General features: G+C 42.7%; 1 protein-coding gene across 4 annotated transcripts in view; it reads right to left on the reverse strand.

Annotated features, from left to right (window-relative positions):
- Nucleotides 1-26,990, reverse strand: part of LOC124254907 (b(0,+)-type amino acid transporter 1-like) — a 31,831-nt gene extending 4,841 nt beyond the window's left edge. Inside the window, exons 1-8 of one of the 4 annotated variants that reach the window (XM_046688745.1) lie at nucleotides 26,523-26,990; nucleotides 7,051-7,208; nucleotides 6,465-6,566; nucleotides 4,301-4,564; nucleotides 2,691-2,816; nucleotides 2,227-2,326; nucleotides 1,953-1,997; nucleotides 146-269 (exon numbers count right to left, since the gene is read on the reverse strand). In XM_046688745.1, the coding sequence (XP_046544701.1) occupies nucleotides 146-269; nucleotides 1,953-1,997; nucleotides 2,227-2,326; nucleotides 2,691-2,816; nucleotides 4,301-4,564; nucleotides 6,465-6,566; nucleotides 7,051-7,150 (861 nt within the window). In that variant the 5' untranslated portion in view covers nucleotides 7,151-7,208; nucleotides 26,523-26,990. Of the gene's footprint in view, nucleotides 1-145; nucleotides 270-1,952; nucleotides 1,998-2,226; nucleotides 2,327-2,690; nucleotides 2,817-4,300; nucleotides 4,565-6,464; nucleotides 6,567-7,050; nucleotides 7,209-14,784; nucleotides 14,866-16,829; nucleotides 16,926-19,226; nucleotides 19,245-26,522 lie in introns of those variants that run through there. The other 3 variants (XM_046688748.1, XM_046688746.1, XM_046688747.1) reach the window with 3 other exon arrangements.
- Nucleotides 26,991-27,635: the final 645 nt, after the last annotated feature.

Genomic DNA, 27,635 nt, shown 5'->3' on the forward strand with positions numbered 1-27,635 from the left:
AATCCACGATGACTTACTTGTAGGTATAACATCAATTTAACATCCTAGTAGAGGAAATGGCCACTATATTTCATATGAATCATTGTTTTGTCAGTTTCCATTGAATGAATTACACAGAACGTGTTCTGTATATCCATCAACTCACCACGGCGACCGCGTGTGACAGGATTATCTCCTCCTTGGACATGACGCTGAAGTAGCCGATGTTGGCGAGGACGTAGCAGACTGTCGTCAGTGGGATGCCCACCATAATAGCAATAGGGAGATTCCTGCAGGGGAAATACATTTCTTCAGGAACCAAAAACCTTAAAGATGACGTAGCTGTAACATTGTGATCTCTAAACGTAGCCACCACAGACATGAAGTTTGATTCAGTTATACACTAGCGGCCACCTGTTCCTCTTTTGAAGCAGCGGGTGAGTATGGTTTTACGCCGCTTTTTAGCAATATTCCAGCCGGGGACACCAGACATGGGCTTCAAACGCTGTACCCATGTGGTGAATCGAACCCAGGCCTTCGGCGTGATGAGCGAACACTGTAGCTACTTGGCTACCACACCGCCCCGGTTAGTGAATGATCATGATTTCAGGAATATAAGGTCTTGGGCACACCACAAATGACTCCAAGTTTTGACCCGTCAATCGACCCAGTTTCAACTGCATTCCCTTTTTGATACAACTGATATTACCTAAATGTGAATGTGTTTTTCGCCAACTCAGGCGGCAAGGGAAAAGGCCCTGGTGTCGGTCCTTTGAAGATGAAGAGGTCGTCTACTATCTGGTGCATTAACTGTTTGCGTTTCTTTGTCGTCCATGGCCCAAGCGGGGCGGTGGGGTAGCCTAATGGTAAAAGCGTTTGCTCGTCACGCCGAAGACCCGGGTTCGAATCCCCACATGGGTACAAAGTGTGAAGCCCATTTCTGGTGTCCCCCGCCGTGATGTTGCTGGAATATTGCTAAAAGCGTCGTAAAACCAATCTCAGTCAGTCATGGCCCAAGCCTAACACAAATATCCACTCCCAAGATTGACGATACCAATTTATAAAGGATTTAATTTCCTTGACGGATTGTTATTTTCAGTTTATTGTTTTGGTTGCATGTTACAAGCTCATCGCGTAACGTAGTTATACTGAGGTTTATCATAAGCCCACAACGTAACAATTCTGTTACCGAAGTTCTTTACACCGTTCTTATCCCAACATCAGGATTTCACGATCTGTGCAGATCAACTCTGTACATCTTTAAACCGAAGAGTATTATAATCATGCAGTACTCATAATCGTGCAAGACCGCCTCCGTGGTGTAGTGGTTAGAGCGTCCGCCCGGAGAGCGGAAGGTCGCGGGTTCGATCCCCGACCGCGTCATACCAAAAGATGTTAAAATATGGTACTTGTTGGTGCCTGCCTGGCGCTCGGCATTAATGGGTACAACAAGGACTAGTCGGCTCGGAGTCAGTATAATGTGTCTGAGTAGGGTATTCATGCTTCACTGCAGCATGGTATCTCAGTAAGCTAGCACTATAAAACCAGCTTCAGTCTGGGCTAGTACAAGCAGCCGCACATACACATACACACGCATGCACGTCGTCATATGAGCGAAATATTCTCAAGTACGACGTTAAACCCAATTTCACCTCACCTAACCTCACAATCGTGAAGAATCTGGGATCCTCGGATCGTGGAGTCCCGTGATGCAACTCTGCACTGCCTGCGTAGAAACTTTGAAATATGGTGCCACATGTTTCCCTCACGAGAGAGAGTATGGTTTTACGCCGCTTTTAGCAATATTCGTGCAATATCACGGGGGACACCAGAAATGGGCTTCCCACATTGTGCCCATGTGGGCAATCGAACCCGGGTCTTCAGCGTGATGAGCGGACGCTTTAACCACTAGGCTACCCCACCGCCCCTCCCTCTTGAGAAACCTTATATTTAACACTACATAATACACTCACCTGCTTGGGTTCTTCAGCTCCTCTGTCACAAAATTTAAACTATTCCTGAAAAAGTGCAAGTCTTTTATTAGTCGGCTAATAACATATTCAGATCTATTGGCTTGTAACAGTTTTGGCTTAAACGTAACGATGGAATTAAATATTAACATGCTAATCGCAATTTGGGAATAAAACAAACTTATATTTGGGTGAAACTTTACTTGCTTACATGTACGTAAAATGTTAACTTGGTAGTTTATTTGGCTAGAACTACTTAATGGAAATGTATCCTTACCAACCATCGAATGCCCATAAGCCGTTATAGAAGGCAAATATGACAGTTGATGGATTCTGCGAAGTTCCTTCAAATCCCTCAGATATATACTCAATGTTACCTGTCAAGACCAAACACATGAATATATATGATATCATCAAACATATCCAAGGCAGCATTTGAAAACATTAGTTGAGTTGGTCAGGAGCAAACGGCTGAGAGGCGGGTCAAGAGTATGGGCCCACGTCTAAGAGTTGTTGTTGTACCTCTATGACGATTCAAAGAGTATTTGTTGATGTCTCACAGAACGGAGTAAAGAGCACATGTCGACGTCTCAGAGGCCGGTGTAAAGGGTAGGTGTCGACATCCGACAGAACGGTGTAAAGAGTGAAGAGTTTGTCAACGATGTAGTTAACTAAATTCACTCTCACTCACTATAACATATCTGTAGAATACGTCTCCATACAATAACAAGACATACTGACCTTCAGCTATCTTGTATATGCCTCCGATAGTGATGATGGCTATAGCTAACAGTTTGAGGACAGTCATGGTATTCTGGATTATTGTGGCGAGTCGGACGCTGACGCAGTTGCAGAATGTGATCAACACTGAAACAGGAAATCCGAAATGACAATCTGGATCTGGATTGTTACTTTATAACCGCACTGGTAATAGAATACTACTTGAATTTCAATGTAATGACACCGGAAACCATTTAGATAGTAACCGGAATGTATCTGGAACGTGAAAAGGATATGGGAAATCACCGCATGGTTGCGACTGTTGACTTGAGTAAAGTTTGTCTGTGGTAGAGTAGTGGACTAAGTAGCATTAAGACAGTTTTGTGATCGATATTTGATGGAGATTCGTAACACATGCTCATTACACAATCGGGATCACACAATCGACGTTTAGCAGCGACTTCTGATATTTATGTATTTTGTAGCTTCTATTTCGTCAAACAAGGCAGAGAACGCGAGTGTATCCAGAATGAAATATTCGCTATGTCATGGAAATGTGACTATAGGCAATAGGAATATAGCTCTGCAGTTATCATAATTGTTCATTACTTACACTTAGGAAATGATCTCTAGGCAACTTAACAAGTGCAAACTAAAGTTGAAGCTTAAGTGCCGTATTGACATATATTTTTCTGAAAGTTGATTCTGATTTTTTTTCTTGCATTCAGCAGCCTTATTCCCCACTTTTAAATGAAAGAATCCAATCGTGCATGGGAGTTCAATCATTCATTATTCAATCATTTATCACATTCATCAACGACTGCCTCCGTGGTGTAGTGGTTAGAGCGTCCGCCCGGAGTGCGGAAGATCGCAGGTTCGATCCCCGACCGCGTCATACTAAAAGATGTTAAAATATGGTACTTGTTGGTCCCTGCCTGGCGCTCGGCATTAATGGGTACAACAAGGACTGGTCGGCTCGGAGTCAGTATAATGTGTCTGAGTAGGGTATTCATGCTTCACTGCGGCATGGTATCTCAGTGGGCTAGCACTATAAAACCAGCTTCAGTCTGGGCTAGTACAAGCAGCCGCACATACACATACACACGCATGCACGTCGTCATATGAGCGAAATATTCTCAAGCACGACGTTAAACCCAATTCCACCACCACCACATTCATCAACGAGCACGGTGACAGCCCAAGGTAACCTATTCCGGCCCGACTAAATATAGCATGTGCATGAATGACCTAGTGTTGAATTACACTAAAGTCAAGCTATAAAAACTGAATGTTTTAAATGCGCATATACATTTTACATTTATACGTTATTATTCATTAATATGACGGGACAGTGGGGTAGGTCAGTGCTTAAAGCGTTTGCTCGTCACGCGAAAGGCCCGGGTTCGATTCACCACAAGGCGACAATGTGTGAAGCCCATTTCTGTTGTGCCCCGCCGTGATATTGCTGGAATATTGCTAAAAGCGGCGTAAAACCATACTCACTCACTATAATCGTAAGAGTCCATTATGTTTCCGACTATATTTTAAGCATGTGTTTACGAATCACAATAACTTGATGATGCAGGGATAAGATGAGCGTATAAAAAACTCAAAATACGTTTTGTTCTTACGCATTCCGAGAGCAGTCACCAACTTGACGACGGAAGTCGGGGGATCACATCCGGGGTAGAGAGGCTTGACAATGTACGTCCCCATAGCGAGGCTGATGACAGCTACCATTGTTGGGCGAATAATAAACAGACCAGTCCAGTCAAACAAAAACGCCGGAAGTCTCCCAATTTTGCTTTTATCACCCTTGTACGTATACATTAAGTACGCATGCTCCCCACCAGATCGAGGCACAGCTGTTCCCAGTTCGGCGTAGACTAAGGCACCTGAAAGAAGATTTCAATGTTTAGTTGCCTGGGACCCTATCCACAACACGTTCGAAGCACTATGAATTCGTAAGCCCAGGTTAGAGTTACGATAACCTTACGAACGCATTGTGGATCGAGACTCTGAATTCTTATTCCGCTTTCGTTTTATACTGATAATATTTTCGTAGTTTCTGACATGATTTCTGCAGAGTTGGAATAGGAACAGGGGTAGTGTTGGCTCACTCCCTTTGAGCTGCGTCCCTTTGAACAAGTCAGGAACCTATGATCGTGGGATCCAAACCCGTTTTTGTCACGATTATTTGACTATCTTTGTCAGCGCCGTAAGCCAGCTCGTGGGCTTCACCATTGTGGTAAACGTCTCAGCCTTTCATCACCTCCGGTTTAAGCTTTACACGCAGTGAACTTACGTCATTCAATTACTAGAATATTACCACATTACGCTGTTGTTAAAAAGTGAGATGGATCAGGTTCAGGCTTGGTGCTATTTGTTTGTTTTGTTTAGGAGTATTTTTTTTTGCTTCTCTGTTTGTCTCCGCACTTGGCAATATTTCACGTTTATTACGACAGTTTGTAATTAATACATCCTGGCCAAACAAACCCAGGTACAATGATTCGCAATAAACTAAGTCACAAAACCGATTCAAATTCATCCCTTCGTGCGGATTATTACATGTTTGACCGCCTCCGTGGTTTAGTGGAAAGAGCGGTTTTCCTGGAGAGTGGAAATCAGTGGATCGTCCTCGGCTGTCACACCAAATGACGTTAAACGATGGTAGTTGTTGTTACTCTGCCTGGCAGTCGGCGTTACGGGGAATTGGATTTCGTGTACGCTCTGAGGGGGTGTGTATGTTAAAACATGGCTTGGTATGACAGTGGGGCAGCATTACATGTATAAAACCGACATTCATATTACTTGAGAGACATGCGCGCTTGCACACGCACGCACATGCATGTACACACACATCACATGTTTGTTTGCTTGTTGTTTAACGCTGCACTCAGCAATATTCCAGCTATATGGCGGCGGTCTGTAAATAATCGAGTCCGGACCAGATAATCCAGTGATCAACAGTATGAGCATCAATCTACGCAAATGGGATAGGATGACATGTGTCAACCCAGTCAGCGAGTCTGACCACCCGATCCCGTTAGTCACCTCTTACGACAAGCATGGGTTGCTGAAGACCAATTCTAACCCGGATCTTCACGGGTAACACACACACTCAATAATCTCAAAAGGAACGTTACACCCCGTTCCATCTCACTCTCCGTGTATCTTAAAGAGATACAGCCGTATTTACCTAAATAAGGCGCGACTGTTCATTGTTAGGTCAGGTATCCTTATCTCCCAAATCTCAAAAACAAATATTGAAAAGTATTTAGAACAGAAAGGAACGCATTCTTTCGCTGAGGGTATTTCTGGGTCTCGTCGAACTGTAACAGTATCCATCCATTCATTCATATTTTGGCATTGTGAAATATTAGACCCACTTTTGGAAGCCTTGATTTGCAAGGCATAGGCTGGACTAACTCTAAGTATCTGAATTATCATTTTGACAGTATCAAATAAACCCATTTGAAGTAAAAAGGAGGGCCCCATTCAGATGGAAATTCAGAACCCGAGGGAATCTATACATGCTTTATTTAGGGCTTAAGCATTGCAGGGAGGGCAAGGCAATAGTAGGCAGTCGGGAAAATAATGTTATTCAAGGACTGTGAGACAGACTAGGTTAAAAGGCTAAGACACTGATATCGACTGAGGGTATTTTGCAGTCCACTCAAATATATCTAACTGTATATCTGTGTACTTTTTTTTAAACTACTCTCTCTCTCTCTCTCTCTCTCTCTCTCTCTCTCTCTCTCTCTCTCTCTCTCTCTCTCTCTCTCATAGTAGTACCCATAGTAGCCAGTACTCCACACAGCGTCCAGATGACAAGGCTGAGCCCCACAGATCCGCATCCCTCCAAGACACCTTTAGGGCTGATGAAGATGCCAGAGCCTGTGAAAGAGTTTCATCAGTTCAATTTACAAAGTGTTTCAGAGACAAAGATTAAAGACAACATACAACCGACGACGGTTGTATCAAGGACCGACGGTCAGCTCAGGGACACACAACAGAACCAGACTCAGCCACGACACTGCTTCAGTATTTTCATTGCTTCAGGAGCTCGGTGTTCTAGACCGTGCTTACCTAAGTCCAAGAAAGATATCTTCAATATAGATTGAATCCAAATTCAGTGTTTCAGCAACTGAAATCATATTTGTTTTCTCACGGTACTAATCTCAGTAGAGAGACACCAGGTGTCATGGCTGATTTTCAGTGATCCATTCCTATAATTTTTCTTGACCTTTTTCCTATTATTTTATCATTTCCCTGAGGAAATTCAACACTGGGAACGTTTTCGCACTGACGTTAGATATATACTTTAAGTTGTTTGTATCCATTAAAAAGCAGATCGGGCGGCCCTTATCGAGTCTTTTACCTATCATGGTGCCAACAATGAGCCCAATCCCTGACAAGAGTCCAAGGTTTCTCTCCATCTCCATTTTCGGGGCATCGTCTGCCTCTTTGTCGTTAGCCATGACTACCTCAGTTGTCCCTTTGGTTTAGTTTTTAAACTTCAAAATGACGTCCATAAATCTGAAACAAAATATAATAATGTGTAAATATATTCTAAAATAGTTAGGATTATCAGTGTCTGTTGCACAGAAATGAAATATAAGGACGTCATTTTCCCTCAAATGTATTATTTACATAATAACAGGTAATGAAATAACATTAAATAATAATATGTAACATGTTGCAATAAATTGTAATATTGACCTCCTGGTAGAACAGGGGAGGTGTGGTAGCCTAGTGGTTAAAGCGTTTGCTCGTCACGCCGAAGACCGGGTTCGATTCCCCACATGGGTACAATGTGTGAAGCGCATTTCTGGTGTCTCCCGACGTGATATTGCTGGAATATTGCTAAAAGCGGCGTAAAACTAAACTCACTCACTATATCGTAAGAGTCCATCATGATTCCGACTATATTCCGTCACGGAGACGCACCCCTCTGATTAGTTGAAATTTCGTCCGCGGGAGAGTATTGTGCACTGTTGTCCAAAAAGGTCGATTAAGCTAATTAAAGGTCGAACTGAGTAGTTTTAATCACGGGGTTTCATTTATAACAATGCCAATAAATGATTTATATATTTGTACCCCCTAGAGTATCTGTGATCTTTAAGCATGTGTTTACGAATCACAATAACTTGATGATGCAGGTAAAAAATGAGCGTATAAAAAACTCAAAATACCTTTGTTCACTCACTCATGAAGGATCTATGTGGCTATTGTAAACACGTGTAAACAAGACAAACAGTCAGGATAGGACGATGTGAAGACACCAGGCATTAAGATTGTTATGTCATTTGAAGTATGCAATAAACCCTTTCAACTTACATCGTAATGACATGTATATGGTTATTAACTGGATGGCCTCGGCTGATTTAGTTATTATGCAAATCATTGCGACCTTACTGCACCAGTGCATTATACACTAGGTGAACAACAATCATCAGAGATGGGGATGGGCGTTGAGGTGGGGCTGTGTTTGACAGGTTATTTGGGGATAAAATCTGAAAAGCTGACACGGTGGATTCTAACTGTTTAAGGTACAAACAATAATTTTCAAAGGGGTTCCACCTCCCTGCCTCAAATGGGCGCTGACTTTAGTCTCGGTTAACATGAAGGTTTTCAGTACCTACTTTTAAACTCAGTTCCCCTGGGATCCATGCACCACTGATGTCGATGCCACTGGAATGTGGGGTACCTACTTTGTGTGTGGACTGCTACTGGACTAAATGATATCAGTAAGGTAGATAGTGTTGATCATTGTTTTCACATAGGCCGTGTAGCGCAACAGCTGCAGCCACAATCGTTCATCAACGTCAACTGCACCGTTCATCAACGTCAACTGCACCGTCAAAATATGTTTTCAATCGTGATATGGGCACTCTTTAGTAACGTATTACAAGTATAGCTATTCTGCTGTAAGCTGTCATCTGTTGGTGAATGGTTTCAGGGCCCAGGAGGACAGTGTGGGGGCTGAATGTCCAGGCTCAACAGGTTTTACCAACTGGTGACGTTGGCTTCTGTTGTCGGCAATATCCTGGAGAATTGTCACCACCATTGAGTCAGGCGAGCAAATGCAGACATCTGTCAACTGGCACCACTTCCATTATGTTAATGATGCTTCATGCTCTTCTGTTCACAAAGTCATCATGGCAATCGTTGAGCGAAATAACTGGACCATCAATAACATCCCTCAGGAATCCACCATATTGACATCTGGCCAGTTCATCTGGCAAACGCCATTGAGGCAGATATACACCGTTGGCCTAACTGCCTCTGTTGTACAAACCCCTATAGTTGCCGCTGTACACAGTTAGTGAACAACAATTACCAACGTGAGAGAGGGGGTATTGTATTGAGACAGTTTATCCCTTCATTTAGAGCATTAAGACATAAAACATTTTTCTTCAGGATCCAGCATTAATTATTGAGTACTGCACTCACTGAGCGTGTGCACTGAATCAAAGAATGCACACACTGTGATTATCGGTTATCCCAATGGATTAAATTGTGGTGTTGTAGATAAAAACACATAATGCAATCACAAAATTACAACCACAAACATCTTTTATTGATATGCTGAATGCATAACTCATAAGAAATGATTTAAGAGCATATTTCGTTTACCCAACCTCATACACCAACTGTGACACAAACGAGTACCGTACGTTAGCTGTGTTTAGATTCTCCATTCTGTTTACAAACTCAGCTGTAAAATGCCTGTATTGAGTGAAATAGTTTACTGTCCGTTAAAGACCATCAACATTTATGGACGACACTTTTTACACCTCAACTGAAACCAAAGTGCGTATGAATACACCATAAACTGTTCAATACCAACATTGAAAGAGATAGAGCCCAATGAATTCATTTTCCGTGTGACAGGTGTTACAATAAAACAGTTTGAACGGATTCGCTCTGAACGACATCTCATATCGGACAGGTGGTTCGGCAAGCTGCCGCATTATTTCAATACAGTATTGACCCCTTGACACGGAGCGCTTTCAGAATATATTAACAAATATACCAGATAGCTACATTACAGTTGAGCACATCTAACCATGACTATTTACATAGCGGGCTTCATCACTGTGTGTTTTTGAATGTGTGCTTGATCAGCACTTGGTAGATAGTTAATATGGAATCAGTAAATATTTATACATCTGCGTCCGCCCTCCTGAATGGAATCATATGTCCATGACATGAACGTAACTCGTCAGCAGTGACGAACTTTTAATCCACATCTAGTCTGCCTCCCCGTCTCTGAGCCACATTATATTCCCTGCTGCCCCACCCTCAATGCAATGCTGACCGCCTCCGTGGTGTAGTGGTTAGAGCGTCCACCCGGAGAGCGGAAGGTCGCGGGTTCGATCCCCGACCACGTCATACTAAAAGACGTTAAAATATGGTACTTGTTGGTCCCTGCCTGGCGCTCGGCATTAATGGGTACAACAAGGACTGGTCGGCTCGGGAGTATAATGTGTCTGAGTGGGGTATTCATGCTTCACTGCGGCATGGTATCTCAGTGGGCTAGCACTATAAAACCAGCTTAAGTCTGGGCTAGTACAAGCAGCCGCACATACACATACACACGCATGCACGTCGTCATATGAGCGAAATATTCTCAAGTACGACGTTAAACCCAATTTCACCTCACCTCACCTCACCTCAATGCAATGCTAAAGCTCTAAATGTAGCAAGTCTAGATTTCATCTTGCATCTCACTGGAACTGCTTTTCAGTTTCAATATATTCTTTTTGTTGCTATCAAAAAATTAGATTTTCATAGACTAAGCGCTAGTCTTAAGTATAGTTAGATATTAGGCAAATCCCTCTACATTCGTAACTACTCGTGTCATTCCTGCCACGGAAACTGGCGAGTAGTTACGAATGATCCGACTGTGGTCATTCGGACCTCCCAGATGGGTACATGCTACTCTCTGCGCTCCCTACATGCTGCTTCGGGCATCGGTGGTGTAGGGATTTTACAAAACTTGTCAATTCAATTCAAATTAATTCAATTCTTTATTCTCATAATCACCTTGGTGATACAAGAACATATATTGTAAACATATACACAAATACAAATTCAATTTCAAGATGGCAAACAAAAGAAAACAACATATTAACCATTTTTTCTGACAAGAGATGATAGGTGTATGATATATTTTGATATATTTACTATGTCTCGAGAAGTTTTTGCAGGTAATATTTTCGTAATTTTTATTTTATTAGGAAAAGAGTTTAGATGAGTGGGTAAATATTGTTTCCTCAAAGTATCTAGTGCTTTGCAATGAAAATTATAATGATATTCATCTGCGATGTTTTTAGAAAGGCATAATTGACACGTTCTCTCGTCCCTTGGAATATTATACCCGCGACCCGTCTCAATTGGTAAATTAAGGTTCTAAATCTCAATAATGGTAAATAAATACGTTTTTGAAAGGAGGAAATATGCATCAAAATAAGGAGATGGCTTCAGGTGTTGGTAATAAAGTCCATTGGGACTAGAAACAATGTCATTTTGCCAGTTTTGGATAAATTGATCTTTAAGAATATGTTCAACTTTTGAGACCAGCCACTGGGTTGAACAAACTGAGGAGTTTTCAAAAACATACGAGAGACCAGTATTGTCTAATATACGTTTAACGTGCGAGAGTCAGGGATTATCCTTATTTTATAATATTGTTCTTTGAAATGACGAGTAATTGTAAATTAAGTTGGTAAGCTTAAAAACTCCTTCTTGGTAAGTTAACTTGTACCAAAAGTTTAATAAACGTTCAAATATCATTATTCTAATGGGCAATCTTCCTAGTTCAACTTACAGTATAAAACGAGGGGTTGACTTTCTGTAATGAGTCTTATGAATTATGAGTCTTATGAATTTTAAATGAATTTTCTCCAAAATTTCAAGTTTTCGAAACACCAGACTTCTGCACCATAGGTCAAGACAGGTATTGCCATGAAGTCGACTGCTTACCAAATGTCAACACGTAACGCCAGATACTGCCGCATATAGTCACGTGACATCAGAGTCCCCTGTTCAAGACAGGATGATCCTCTGCCTAATTTGGTAATTAGAAGTACACTTTGATGTGAAGCCAAAATATAACGGAAACAATTCTAATGTTAAAGGTTCGTGATCTGTTGCCATGTTTACTTGTGTCATGTGACAGTCACGTGCGCGAAACTAAATTTAGATCCAGTATGGCGGGTTCCTCTACAGATAATTAGAGTAAAATATCACCATGCCACTTCTAATAGAAACAGAATGAATTTCATTAACATCAGACCTTAATTCTCACTGTCGGTGAGATGAAAGGTCTTTCTGTCGTGACATGTAATGGGACATCCACGAAATGTATTTAGCTGCAGGGAAAACTAAAGTGAGTGAGTATGGTTTTACGCCGCTTTTAGCAATATTCCAGGAATGGGGCTTCACACATGAAAACCAAAGTACGGGTTAATGACATGGAAAAGGTCTTATAATACGGGAGGTATTAAAGGGTGGAGTTTTAAATTCGTTTATGCTAAAAGAAATATAAATATGATTAAATACGTCTGGCCCAGGTAAATGACATGTTGCCATCGTGAATTACAGTGGGTTACGCCTCTTATAACCGAATTTCACTCGTACCGCGGAATGGTCGACGGCAAGTCGTTAGGGCACTGTGACGCATGTCTCAAAACTTCGATAATTACTAGAGAACAACCCCTTCCTTTAATATCGACTACGACAACTCTCTCTAATTTAACATTCCTGGACATCTACTTTCCAAATTTCAAAGAATTCAAAAATCTGCTGCCAGAGTTGTTTGCATCACTCCCATTCTCGAACAAACTTCACTGGCTCCCCATATCCTTCAGAATCAGTTTCAAGCTTCTCCTCTTGACACACAGCCGCATTGATGATAATGCCCTTTCCAAATATCTGAAGAACCTTGCAACTCTCCACACTCCCAGCAGACCTCTCTGTTCCAGCAACTCCCTTCTTCTCTCTCAGCCAAGCACTAAGACCACTATGGGTGACAGAGCCTTCTCAGCTGCAGCCCCACTACTCTGGGACAGCCTCCCAGTCACTAACGAACTACGGTTAAAACGAACAAAATGACTGAGTTCGTTATAACCGTAAGTTAGTGTACGTGAAACTTCTTTGAGGGGCAATTTAGAAAATACACTGACTGACTGAGTTTGGTTTTACGCCGCTTTTAGCAATATTCCAGCAACATCACGGCGGGGGACACCAGAAATGGGCTTCACACATTGTACCCATAGAAAATACACAGTCATTTATATACACTATTAACATGGTCAGACCAACTCAACCCGACTCACAAGTTTGTTTCTCATTATTTGGGTTAGTCCATTAAACTACAGTAAACAGCATACAAACCCTATGTTCACTCAAGTGTAAATGTGTTTTGATAAGGGTGTAGGCGAAATGGGATGTAATGCGAAATGGGAACAAGACGCCTATGTGTCTCTATCTGTAATCACAACCAGTCACTCTGTACATCAACCTACTCTGCTCCAATCACTAATTAGCAATCCAGTGTACATCAACCTTGTCAATTGCATATACTCACTATACAGCTATATATATATTATATATTCTCCATGCTACAACCCTTTGTATCACTTGCTTGATAACAGTGTCAGTACCTACACCGAAACGTCGTACTCATTGCAATAAAGAAGTTGACTATCCATAGAACTTGGTTTTCCTTCGTGAAACAGTATTATAAAAATGGACCATCACGGTAAATGTCTTTGTATAGGTGAAGGAAAACCAAGTTCTATGGATAGTCAAGTTCTTTATTGCAATGAGTGCGACGTTTCGGAAAAATTCTATGGAGCTTGTATGCTGTACAGGTGGGGTAGACCGTAGCCTAGTGGTTAAAGCGTTGGCTCGTCACGCCGAAGACCCGGGTTCGATTCTCCACATGAGTACAATGTATGAAGCCCATTTCTGGTGCCCAGCGCCGTGATATTGCTGGAATATTGCCCAAAGCGGCGTAAACCTAAATTCACTCACTCACTCACTCACTCACTCACATGATGTACTGTTCGCTATTTAGCCACATAAACAAATGAACTGTCTGCCTATCTGCTCGCCTATGGGCGACGCATGAATATTCTGACAGGTGTCACTCGTTCTGGTATCTAATCAATCCTGAATTAACGATATGAAAATATATCCTGATATGAATACTGTTGTTACATTTATTTAGAGAGCAATATTTTTTGCTATAATATAAACATGCTGTTTTGTTCGAGTTAGGGCAAGCTGACACGGTGTCATAAAGAATCCAGTATTCATCCTAATCATGACCCCAGGCTGGAGGTATCACGTGCTTGCTCCTTGTTTCACACCAGAAGCGGTATACATCTTATATCATGTCTCCCTTGAGTGTCGACTGAATTACTTCTTCATTCTCCTAGGATAGCTTCTGCTGGTAGCTATTGATACGATTCGCCCAACAGTAACGTGTTTCTACAACTCCGAAGTTGGTGTTAAATACCATCCTTCACATTAATCCATGAAACTATTCAATAGTTTCCGAGGCTGTACATGGTTTAAACAAAACGGTCGAGAGACTAAACTCAACGATATTGGTGTTAAATACCATGTTTTTCCATAGAACTATTCAGTATTTTGCCAACAGGCTGTACATGGTTTAAACAAAACGGTTGAGACAGTAAACTCAACGATATTGGTGTTGAATACCACGTTATTCCATAAAACTATTCAGTATTTTGCCAACAGGTTGTACATGGTTTAAATACAACGATCTAGACAGTCAAATCAGCACCTGACTAGAAGATCTATACTGTTGAGAGAATCCAGGCTGTGTGATATCGACCAGTCGATGTTTAGTAAAGGGGAAGAAACACACAGTTGCCATCCCGAATCCCTAGACAAACATGACCTATTTCTTTCATCAGCTGCTTCATCTCTGTACCAGTGATGCTATATAAACCTATATATACGTACATATCATCATCTGGTTTGTATGCAACATATACAGAGATGAATGGAACCATTCATTATCAAATAGATCATATTTTGTCTACAGTATATGTGTACAAATGTGGCTACCTACTTGTACTCCCGGTCCAGTTACAATTCCCAATAGTCTCAAGGTAGGACAGGTCTGTGTGCGTTCGGCAACCACTGCGAGCACACCGGCTCTAATACACCAGCTCCCAGTAAACATGAAACATGCTTAATCATTGCCTTTCTCGACAATTCTCTTCTTAAAAAGCGGTTTAAACGAATGGGTTATTGCGTACGCGTCCACTAAAGTGCTGTGTCATTGCATATACACACGTGCCGGTGTAAATTGCTTGTCTGGGTTTCTCGGTTTGTTGTTTAACGCCGCACTCAGCAATATTTCAATCTTTCACTATATGGTGGCGGTCTGTAAATAATCGACTCTGGGCCAGACAATCCAGTGATCATGAGCATCGATCTGCGCAATTGGGAACCGATGACATGTTTTCAATTTCTGCATTATTAACAAACTGGAAAACCAATTCTTTTGTGATAAATACTGAAAACATTCAGACGCAACTAAGGTCAACCAAGTCAGTGAGTCTGACCACCCGATCCCGTTAGTCGCCTCGTACGACATGCATGGGTTACTGAAGATTAATTCAAACCCGGAACTTCACGGGTCAATTATCCTGGGTTAACGTACTTAGGGACGAGGGGAAAGATTCTTGATAACATAAGCACGATAAAATTACCGTTGGCATTTCATATAACAGTTATAGTCACGATATGGCTGAAATATTGCCGATGTGACTTTAAATTTTAACTCACTCACTCACTCATATGTCAGTTAAAGGTGACTTACGTCACATATGTCATTCAAATATGCAGCTGCAGAAAAATGGAACTGTCTACCCGAAAACCTTAAATCTGCCTCTTCACTTGAATCTTTCAAGTCTAAATTAAAGACTGTTCTCTTCTCCATGGCTTTCCCTTGGTAAGCGCACAGAGCATATGACTGTGAATGATGCGCTATATAAATTCATGAATTATTATAATGTAAATGTCATGACATCAACATTTCAACAAGATTGTTACAAGCATATCCCGGACACAGCTATCTGAAGTGCATCACGTGCTGAGTTGTCTCCCTTAGCAATGAAAACCACCTTGTTCGAATCTCATGCCCGATATTGTTTCCGGGTTTGTTAGCACCATGGGCCTGTCTGTGGGATCCATCAAAGCAAGTCTTAGGCCTACGTGACTTCGGGTATTTTGTCCTACGTTCATCTGTCACGTTGATAGCTAATAAGTGAAATGCTGCCAACTTGAATTGGGCTGGGACGGGTCCAAATTTTCTACCCGGGTACCCGTTATGTTAATTCCTGACATCAAATTTGCAAGAAATGGCAATACATTCTTCAGCTCGAAGGCTAAAAGTTCGAGATTTGCAATATCTTAACCATGTATTATATTCAAAAGAAGTGACTGTAATTATGTCTAAATCTTCAAAGACAATAAAACCTATTAATCATGAAAGAATAACATATTACATTGTTTAATGAAATAGTCACATTAACATAACGGGTCCGGGTATTGAGATGGGTACCCGGGTCCAACTCATTACCCACCCGTCCCGGGTATCCGGGTTAACCGTCACTACCTTACTGTTCACCTTACTCAGTCGGCAGGATGCGCTATCATATAATACTATTCACTGCTATATCAGTATATGGGAGCTGTTTCGGGATATAATCCCGCATTCAACACCCGCAATCCACATTCCATATGTTTCTTTCAAACATTCCACGTGATATCCTTACGACAGGGTAAATTTTATAATTATTGTCATGGTTTTGGTAGTTTGAGTTATTCTAGTCATTCCGTTTGATTTATTCTAGTCATTCCGTTTGATTTATTCTAGTCATTACAACGGGTCTTCGGTAAATCTATATCACATGAGAGAGTTTCCGAACGAGTTCACCTGATGCGTAGGAAACCGGTCAGGGTGAGGGTACTGAATGCTCAATATGGTAGTGCATGAGTGAAGGATCTCCATCACCTTGGTACTTCGAGCTAGTTGGAATAAAAGGCCTTGAAATTTGTCATTACGCAGTTTGTATTCAATCTGCTAAACTTGGTAAACAAACCTACCTTGTGAACCGAGATGTCTACACAGTTTGGATCAATGCGGGCTGTGTCTACGCCCACTGTATCCCGCGCGTCAGGTGAGAGGCAGATGGTCGGGTCACTCACCCTTAATGTCATGCACCATATGTGTTTGATATGGAGCACCACACATTCCGGTCAATTTCCCTCCCTCGAAAGTTCTGCTCCACCGTTTACAGAGTCAATATAATTTCCATATCATATCAATCATTTGTAATTTGTATGTGTGAATTTACCGTTACACTACAGTGAGTACAGTAGATTTAATCAAATAGCATATTATTAATCATATATGTTATATTAATTCTCTCTCGCCCTCTCGTTCTCAATATATATGTATGTACACACACACACACACACACCCTTCTCTCTCTCTCTCTCTCTCTCGACAGACAGACAGACAGATTTAATTTAACAACATGTGTGTGTGGTTAAATTAAATGTGCCTGTGCTGTCTATAGTTGTCGTGTTTGTTTTTCTATTGATTTCAATCCATTTTCGCAATGTCCAACCTGTTATCGATTAGATTTCACAGGTGCAGAATCAGGTGGTGTTTCAAGCTTGTATTTCACCAGCGCAACATCAGTGCAGCGTGTTTGCACGGGACGATCAACTTCACTCTATAACTATGCTGCAGTGAGTAAGCATAAAATGAACTGGGTAGACAGTGTGGACAGAAAAAATATATAGTACAGTCCCTGCCGAGATCAAATCAGCACCGCGCTGACAAACCAACATAGTCCCGCACCCCCCTCTTCATTCGTGACCAACTCGTGTTATTCCGGGACAAGCCGAATAGCGGGTTACGGAAAGGGGCGAGTGGTGACGAATGCCTCCTCTTTTGATGGGACTGAGATTGGCGGTTGTAGGTTTGTGAGGCGGGGAGGGGCAACAAGTAGGGTGTCCTCTCACCTAGCCAGATTCTGTCAAAACAGGTCTCTCACATAGCCAGAGTGGGATCCACAGATCCATGTGGTGCCGATCCACAGATCGTTCGTAGCGCTACGATATTCGTAAGCCTATGATAAACTATAGAGTTACGACGGGTCGTAAAGTTACGAATGCTTTGTGGATCTGAACCCTGCGTCAATAACACTATGATACACACACAAATGTACATCCCACCCAAGCAGGTAATATGAGCAGTAACTTTGTAAACACAAAGTCAGCGCTTGAATGCTAATGGCGTATAATGCATTTTTACCCCAGTCATGTACGTCCATGCTTCATATATGTGCCGCCATTGACATTTCTGCACATGTACCGTCTACATACTATATTCTACCATCAACAACCAATTTATGTTCCATACGTCTGAATGCATGCATGCAATTCATATACCACCCATCTGATATGCATGTACTGTCTACATACTATATTGTACCATCTAAAGAACATGTATGTATCATCGACATACTATTATGTACCACCCACCTGATATGTATGTACCGTCTACATACTATATTGTACCACTTCCATACCATCTAAAGAACATGTATGTATCAACGACATACTGTTATGTACCACCCATCTGATATGCATGTACCGTACCCGTCTACTATGTTGTACCACGTCCATACCATCCGAAGACCTTGTAGGTATCATCTACATACTGTGTGGACCATCCACCTACAATATATATTCCATATACCTTAATGTATGCACAATCCAACCATGTATCACACACCTAGCATGTATGTACAGCTTAATGCTATTCGTGTACCACCTGCGATGTATGTACCATATATATACATACTGTTCGTGTAACACCTGTGATATATGTACCATCTACATACTAGTCATGTACCACCTGAGATATATGTACGATCTACATACTGTTCGTGTAACACCTGTGATGTCTGTACCATCTACATACTAGTCATGTACCACCTGAAATGTATGTACCATCTACATACTGTTCGTGTACCACCTGAGATGTATGTACCATCTACATACTAGTCATGTACCACCTGAGATGTATGTACCATCTACATACTGTTCGTGTAACACCTGTGATGTACGTACCATCTACATACTAGTCATGTACCACCTGAGATATATGTACCATTTACATACTGTTCGTGTAACACCTGAGATGTATGTACCATCTACATACTAGTCATGTACCACCTGAGATGTATGTACCATCTACATACTGTTCGTGTACCACCTGAGATGTATGTACCATCTACATACTAGTCATGTACCACCTGAGATGTATGTACCGTCTTACAGACATTTTTTTTAAAATGAAACGAATTATGAAAATTAGGAACATGTTCAGAACGCGTTATCGAGTGATGATATGAGTATATATGAATACACATAGTCAAGATTAACACGAAAATGCTTCGATTGTGTCAGGTGATCATTGCTACTCACAGTTATGCTTATCATGGCCGTGTTAACCCTCATCCCGAAAACAAGTACCACGAACCACCTTGGGTATTCACCTTCAGAAGGTCAGGAATACGATATGTGTTTTGTGTACGCTCTGATAACCTGTCCCTCCTTTGTTCTGGGACTATTTGATGGGGCTGTGTGGTTTTATAGTGAGTAGAGGCCAAGGTTCTGTCCTCACGGAAGTTAGAGGTGGTACGGTTCAATCCTCCTATTCAAACTTGAATTATCTGCATCAATACTAGAAGTGTAGGGTCTACTTATATCACACAGTCATCATTATCGCATAATTATAAGAGAGAGAGAGAGAGAGAGAGAGAGAGGAGGGGTCGAAAGAAAGGGATGGGGAGAGAAAGAGGAAGAAAAGCGAGGGAGCTGATGCAATATGACCGCAGGGTGCCGAGTAAGGAGTTTTTTAAGTTCGTTCACCCTGAAATATTTCAAACAGTACCCAGGGGCGGTGGGGTAGTCAGTGGTTAAAGCGTTCGCTCGTCACGCCGAAGACCTGGGTTCGATTCCCTACTTGGGTACAATGAGTGAAGCCCATTTCTGGTGTCCCCCGTGATATTGCTGAAACATTGCTAAAGGGGCGTAAAACTAAACAAACTCACTCACTCACACTCAAACAGTAGCCTGCGGTAATTCTCTCAACGTATTCAGAATACAGAAAGAAACGAAACATATCGGCAATACAGACCCTTTAAGAGGCAAGAATGCCTGATACACTGGATGTTCCCAGTCCGGGCGAGAAAATCAGCCAGCAGGGATCAGATGACGCACTGGAGAAACCTTGCCTGTCAACTTACGGATCATCCAACTGTCAATTTTGAATGTAAAATGAAAGTAATTTTTCTTGGTGTACCAGAGTTACGCATTAAATTTAGCTAACATCACAAACAGGACGTGCAGTCCGTGGCTTAGATACTGTAAAGTCTCTCTTCCGGACCTAGACTAACGCTTAGTCTCTGAATATACCAGGGCCAAGTTTTTCGAAGCTCTCTTAGCGCTAAGATAGTCGTAAGTTAATGTTAATGTATGGCACTTAACGACTATCTTAGTGCTAAGAGAGCTTCGAAAATCTTGGCCCTGGACCTGAGGGAATCTAGACTTGCTTCCTGCACAGCTTTAGCATTGCAGGGAGGGCTAGGTTGTAGGGACAATAATGTGGTTCAGGGACTGTGAGACAGACTACATTGCAGGGAGGGCTAGGTTGTAGGGAAAATAATGTGGTTCAGGGACTGTGAGACAGACTACATTGCAGGGAGGGCTAGGGGGTTGTAGGGGGAAAATAATGTGGTTCAGGGACTGTGAGACAGACTACATTGCAGGGAGGGCTAGGTTGTAGGGAAAATAATGTGGTTCAGGGACTGTGAGACAGACTACATTGCAGGGAGGGCTAGGTTGTAGGGAAAATAATGTGGTTCAGGGACTGTGAGACAGACTACATTGCAGGGAGGGCTAGGTTGTAGGGAAAATAATGTGGTTCAGGACTGTGAGACAGACTACATTGCAGGGAGGGCTAGGGTTGTAGGGAAAATAATGTGGTTCAGGGACTGTGAGACAGACTACATTGCAGGAGGGCTAGGTTGTAGGGAAAATAATGTGGTTCAGGGACTGTGAGACAGACTACATTGCAGGGAGGGCTAGGTTGTAGGGACAATAATGTGGTTCAGGGACTGTGAGACAGACTACATTGCAGGGAGGGCTAGGTTGTAGGGAAAATAATGTGGTTCAGGGACTGTGAGACAGACTACATTGCAGGAGGGGCTAGGTTGTAGGGAAAATAATGTGGTTCAGGGACTGTGAGACAGACTACATTGCAGGGAGGGCTAGGTTGTAGGGACAATAATGTGGTTCAGGGACTGTGAGACAGACTACATTGCAGGGAGGGCTAGGTTGTAGGGAAAATAATGTGGTTCAGGGACTGTGAGACAGACTACATTGCAGGGAGGGCTAGGTTGTAGGGAAAATAATGTGGTTCAGGGACTGTGAGACAGACTACATTGCAGGAGGAGCTAGGTTGTAGGGAAAATAATGTGGTTCAGGGACTGTGAGACAGACTACATTGCAGGGAGGGCTAGGTTGTAGGGAAAATAATGTGGTTCAGGGACTGTGAGACAGACTACATTGCAGGGAGGAGCTAGGTTGTAGGGCTAGGTTGTAAAATAATGTGGTTCAGGGACTGTGAGACAGACTACATTGCAGGGAGGGCTAGGTTGTAGGGAAAATAATGTGGTTCAGGGACTGTGAGAGACAGACTACATTGCAGGGAGGGCTAGGTTGTAGGGAAAATAATGTGGTTCAGGGACTGTGAGACAGACTACATTGCAGGGAGGGCTAGGTTGTAGGGAAAATAATGTGGTTCAGGGACTGTGAGACAGACTACATTGCAGGGAGGGCTAGGTTGTAGGGAAAATAATGTGGTTCAGGGACTGTGAGACAGACTACATTGCAGGGAGGGCTAGGTTGTAGGGAAAATAATGTGGTTCAGGGACTGTGAGACAGACTACATTGCAGGGAGGGCTAGGTTGTAGGGAAAATAATGTGGTTCAGGGACTGTGAGACAGACTACATTGCAGGGAGGGCTAGGTTGTAGGGAAAATAATGTGGTTCAGGGACTGTGAGACAGACTACATTGCAGGGAGGAGCTAGGTTGTAGGGAAAATAATGTGGTTCAGGGACTGTGAGACAGACTACATTGCAGGGAGGGCTAGGGTTGTAGGGAAAATAATGTGGTTCAGGGACTGTGAGACAGACTACATTGCAGGGGAGAGCTAGGTTGTAGGGAAAATAATGTGGTTCAGGGACTGTGAGACAGACTACATTGCAGGAGCTTGGCTAGGTTGTAGGGAAAATAATGTGGTTCAGGGACTGTGAGACAGACTACATTGCAGGGAGGGCTGGGTTGTAGGGAAAATAATGTGGTTCAGGACTGTGAGACAGACTACATTGCAGGGAGGGCTAGGTTGTAGGGAAAATAATGTGGTTCAGGGACTGTGAGACAGACTACATTGCAGGGAGGGGCTAGGTTGCAGGGACAATAATGTGGTTCAGGGACTGTGAGACAGACTACATTGCAGGGAGGGCTAGGTTGTAGGGACAATAATGTGGTTCAGGGACTGTGAGACAGACTACATTGCAGGAGAGGAGGGCTAGAGTTGTAGGGAAAATAATGTGGTTCAGGGACTGTGAGACAGACTACATTGCAGGGAGAGGCTAGGTTGTAGGAAAATAATGTGGTTCAGGGACTGTGAGACAGACTACATTGCAGGGAGGGCTAGGTTGTAGGGAAAATAATGTGGTTCAGGGACTGTGAGACAGACTACATTGCAGGGAGGGCTAGGTTGTAGGGAAAATAATGTGGTTCAGGGACTGTGAGACAGACTACATTGCAGGGAGGGCTAGGTTGTAGGGAAAATAATGTGGTTCAGGGACTGTGAGACAGACTACATTGCAGGGAGGGCTAGGTTGTAGGGAAAATAATGTGGTTCAGGGACTGTGAGACAGACTACTCCGGACCCTGTGACCTCTGATATGCTTGGTGACCATTTAGCACGGAATAGTCCATTCCACGTAATTCAAAATAGAATATGAATTCTTCGTCATTATTATTCAGTACGTAAAACTGAATAAAACTGGAGATGAATTATTACATATTTCAGTCACGAGTTGAGACAGAGCATGCTGGTTTCATCAACAGAAATGCAAATGTGCTCTATTCATTAGAACGTATGGGATGTATGTGTGTACTTATGAAGCCTGGGGACGAGAAGCTGTACTAAATATAATTCTGGGGATTCGGTGGATACATATAACAACGAGTGAGTGAGTGCGTTTAGTTTTACGCCGTACTCAGCAATATTCCAGCTATATGGCGGCGGTCTGTAAATAATCGAATCTGGACCAGACAATCCAGTGATCAACAACATGAGCATCAATCTACGCAATTGGGATACGATGACATGTGTCAACCAAGTCAGCGAGCCTGACCACCCGATCCCGTTAGTGGCCTCTTACGACAAGCATGGGTTACTACATACTAGATGAATTCTAACCCGGATCTTCACGGGTAACATACAACCGGATCTTCACGGGTGACATATAACCGGATCTTCACGGGTGACATATAACCGGATCTTCACGGGTAACATACAACCGGATCTTCACGTAACATACAACCGGATTTTCACGGGTAACATACAACCGGATCTTCACTGGTAACATATAACCGGATCTTCACGGGTAACATACAACCGGATCTTCACGGGTAACATATAACCGGATCTTCACGGGTAACATACAACAATATCGTGAAGTTGGGCCTTTCAAGATGTTTAAATAGCATAAGCCAACGGTACATTCACCACACTCACACGCACATACGAGGATCATTACCGTAATACACACATCAAACTTGTTATGAAATAAGTGATGGTCAGCTGGTGGGCCCCGCCTGGGTCACCACCTCACTACACTCCCTCCAACCACCACCACCAACACCACCAACACCACCACATTCACTCCTTAAAACCACCACGACGATAACTTCCACTTGCCTGTAACCCACACTTTCAATATCTCAATGTGACTACTTTCCTCTAACCTGTTTTCAATTTTGTTTGAACTGTTGCTATTATTCCTTTCAACAAATAATGATATGCGATTGCACAGCGAGTACAGTGTTCAAACTTTAGAGAATTTTCAATATCATGTATATGTGCACAATATTATTTACACACAGACACATGCAATTTACGATATCGATCGAATATCAATGACCTCAATAGCAATATGACGACATCTGTCGATAAAGAGTTGAGTGTTGAAACTTGAATTGTTGCGAAGTGGTAGGGAGGTGTCAGGGTGGGGTTCTGATAGGGAGGTGTCAGGGTGGGGTTCTGATAGGGAGGTGTCAGGGTGGGGTTCTGATAGGAAGGTGTCAGGGTGGGGTTCTGATAGGGAGGTGTCAGGGTGGGGTTCTGATAGGGAGGTGTCGGGGTGGGGTTCTGATAGGAAGGTGTCAGGGTGGGGTTCTGATAGGGAGGTGTCAGGGTGGGGGTTCTGATAGGGAGGTGTCAGGGTGGGGTTCTGATAGGGAGGTGTCAGGGTGGGGTTCTGATAGGAGGTGTCAGGGTGGGGTTCTGATAGGGAAGGTGTCAGGGTGGGGTTCTGATAGGAAGGTGTCAGGGTGGGGTTCTGATAGGAAGGTGTCAGGGTGGGGTTCTGATAGGAAGGTGTCAGGGTGGGGTTCTGATAGGAAGGTGTCAGGGTGGGGTTCTGATAGGAATGTGTCAGGGTGGGGATCTTATAGGGAGGTGTCAGGGTGGGGTTCTGATAGGGGGTGTCAGGTCGGGGATCTGATCGGGAAGTGTCAGGGAGGAGTTCTGATACGAAGGTGTCTGGGTGGGGTTCTGATAGGGAGGTGTCGGGGTGGGGGTTCTGATAGGGAGGTGTCGGGGGGGGTTCTGATAGGGAAGGTGTCTGGGTAGGGTTCTGATAGGAAGGTGTCAGGGTGGGGTTCTGATAGGGAGGAGGTGTCAGGGTGGGGGTGATAGGGGGTGTCAGGTGGGGGTGGGGTTCTGATAGGAAGGTGTCTGGGTGGGGTTCTGATATAGGGAGTTATCGGTGTGAGGTTCTGATAGGAAGGTGTCAGGGCGGGGTTCTGATAGGGAGGTGTCAGGGTGGGATCTGATAGGAATGTGTCAGGGTGGGGATCTGATAGGAAGGTGTCAGGGTGGAGTTCTGATAGGAAGGTGTCAGGGTGGGGTTCTGATAGGGAGGTGTCGGGTAACGTTCTGGTACGAAAGTGTTTCCTGATAGGGAAGTGTCCCTGTCAGACCAGCCGTGACCGTTCACAATCCTTGAAATGCTTCTTCGACTCCTCTATAAATGACTACGATTTGTCTCTAGTACACAAGCAGGCCGGTTTTCACGTTCCCTTTCAACGTGTTACGATGCCTACAAGTCTCTCCCTTCCCTGGCCAGAACATTCACCTCTTTGCATTCCCAACAGACTCGCCGATACTACATCCTGTACTAAATGTCATGTTGATCTTTTGTCAAGTCATTGCCTCGTGTACGGAGGATTACATCGTGTTTCCGCTTTTTCGCTTCAAACGCATAGCTGTCACTATGGAAACTCGAAGCAATAAAATAATGGTCTTAAAACGAGGTAAATGTGTTCAGTATGCATGCATATTTTCAAGCAACTGTTTTTGCATATGCGTATATGCACAAATGCATTTGTAAATAAATAGCAAGTTTACATATTATCGTTGTGTGTGACAGGTGTTTTTCGAAAATATTTTACAGTATTGAATTTCTCCCGATGATGACGTACTTATGTTACCTTAGCGTATGCTAGTTTAATAGAGTCTGTTTTAGATATTAGCTCTGTCACGTCTTTTGGTGTGTTTGTTAAGGCTGTTTGTTTTTTTAAGAACACGATTATCCGTTTAATTGCATAATATAACATAAGCATATCGATCCATAATTTATAAGAATATTTCCCAACAAGGGTAGTTTTGATTATTTTGTCATGAACGTACCGATAATCCCAAACTAAACAAAACAAAAGCTCATTTGCCAAGTCATCGGAAAGAATGATGCTTCCATTTCACAAATTGGCTAATTTGAAAACTAAATTTTGAACAATTCAAAGACCTGTAACTGAAAATCGGTTTCTAAAGGGGGTATAGGACCACCTTTCACAAGTGTGCTCTTCAATTAAGCCAGTGTAGTCTGCTTTCATAATAGGATGATTTCGTATTTTTTAAAAAGAATAGTCAGGTTAAGTGATATGCATTTTAGCTTGTGGTAGCTTTCCAGTGAAACGTGCAATGTTTAGATTCCGTCATTGAGAGATTGTGTCACTTGTGTGTTGCGGGAACCTATATGTGCTCACAGAGACCATATAATATTAAATCGTCTCTGGTGCTCACCCCGTAAAGGCTCGCTTAGTGCTAATTCTCACACAGGATGTTTACAAAACACCCTCGTTATAACGCCTGAGTATATAATACAAGGACGTTCGAAAGTGTTGTTGTTATTTTGTTTTTGTAGAAATTCTGATTCAAGATTAAATTATAACTACGAACGATCTCTACATGAAAATGCAGTAATATATAACATGCGCATGTAATCACAAGCAGGCGCCTTGTGAAGACCACATCCCATGTGACACTTGACACCGCGTATCTACAGAGACGGGACTGGGTTAATGTATCACTTACACGTGTTTCAACCCATACAGAAACATATTGCAACAGAAACACTTACCTCGAAACGCGTGGTATGAATGAAACCAGCGTTTGGTGTCGATCGCTGGTCAGAGTCGTGGTCAAAGAGTCGTGGTCAGTTCCTCGTCAATACAACCATCTGCCACAGCTCGTCTGTAACTATAGTCACGGTTGGTTGGAGCTAGCCCGCTTTGAATTGTGGCTTGTGGGGAACAAACAATGCTCCACTCTTGGATCTTGGCGCGTATGGATCCAAACATCAATCGCACCTGCCAACATCAATCCACGGACCTCTATGTCTGTATCCCACGGACAATGCTGACTGGGTGATGAAACAGTGCAATGTACTGCAGGACCACTGCTCTACTTCCGACCTGGCTAGCTGTCACATTCCCTCTGGCTATGCATTCGTTTGTTTTGAACTGAATGCATGCTTCAACGATTTTCCACTAACCGCAATGTCCTGAGGTTGTACAACGCATGAACACGATACGTTAAGACGCTTTCGGCTTACACAGGCAACTGTGTGTTATATTCACATTTATTCCACAATCTGGAACACTATGTAAAAAAGCCGTTATTCATAACAGTGACGCAATGCATATAGTTAAGGTCGATTATGCGCCAGTCTACATGGGTTAGATACGGTGTCTGTAGAAATCCTAGAATTTGACAGACAATCAGAGACACTGTCATACACAGGTTAATTCAGTTTCACCACGCTACACTATACGAATCTCTTCTGTCCTTGCCAGGCAGTAATCACATGACCAGGAAATTATACGTGTACTATTTTAGGTTTTTTTTACAGTGTTTACTTTAACCTTTTCTCTTTTTTTACACATTGTACTTATGATTACCCTGAACTTGTCAATGTTAGGGTAGAAGGACCAGTTGTCTAAAGTGTTGATTGTGTCCCTTAGTACTGCCTTGATCATGTGATCATGGGTTCGAATCCTACATTTGCGCAGATTATGATTCTTGATTGTCAGAATTATATGCGTTGTCTTATTTTATTTTGTAAATGTTTTTGTAAATGTTTTGTAAATGTGTCATACCCTCTTGCGTGATGCTCAGAGCTCTTGTCCTATGGGACCTTAATGCTACGCAATCGTAAGTCTCTCATAGTGAGTGAGTTTAGTTTTACGCCGCA

Source organism: Haliotis rubra, unplaced genomic scaffold, assembly GCF_003918875.1.
Source record: "Haliotis rubra isolate DU_JTF1 unplaced genomic scaffold, ASM391887v1 Scf586, whole genome shotgun sequence".
In the NCBI taxonomy this organism is placed as follows: domain Eukaryota; kingdom Metazoa; phylum Mollusca; class Gastropoda; order Lepetellida; family Haliotidae; genus Haliotis; species Haliotis rubra.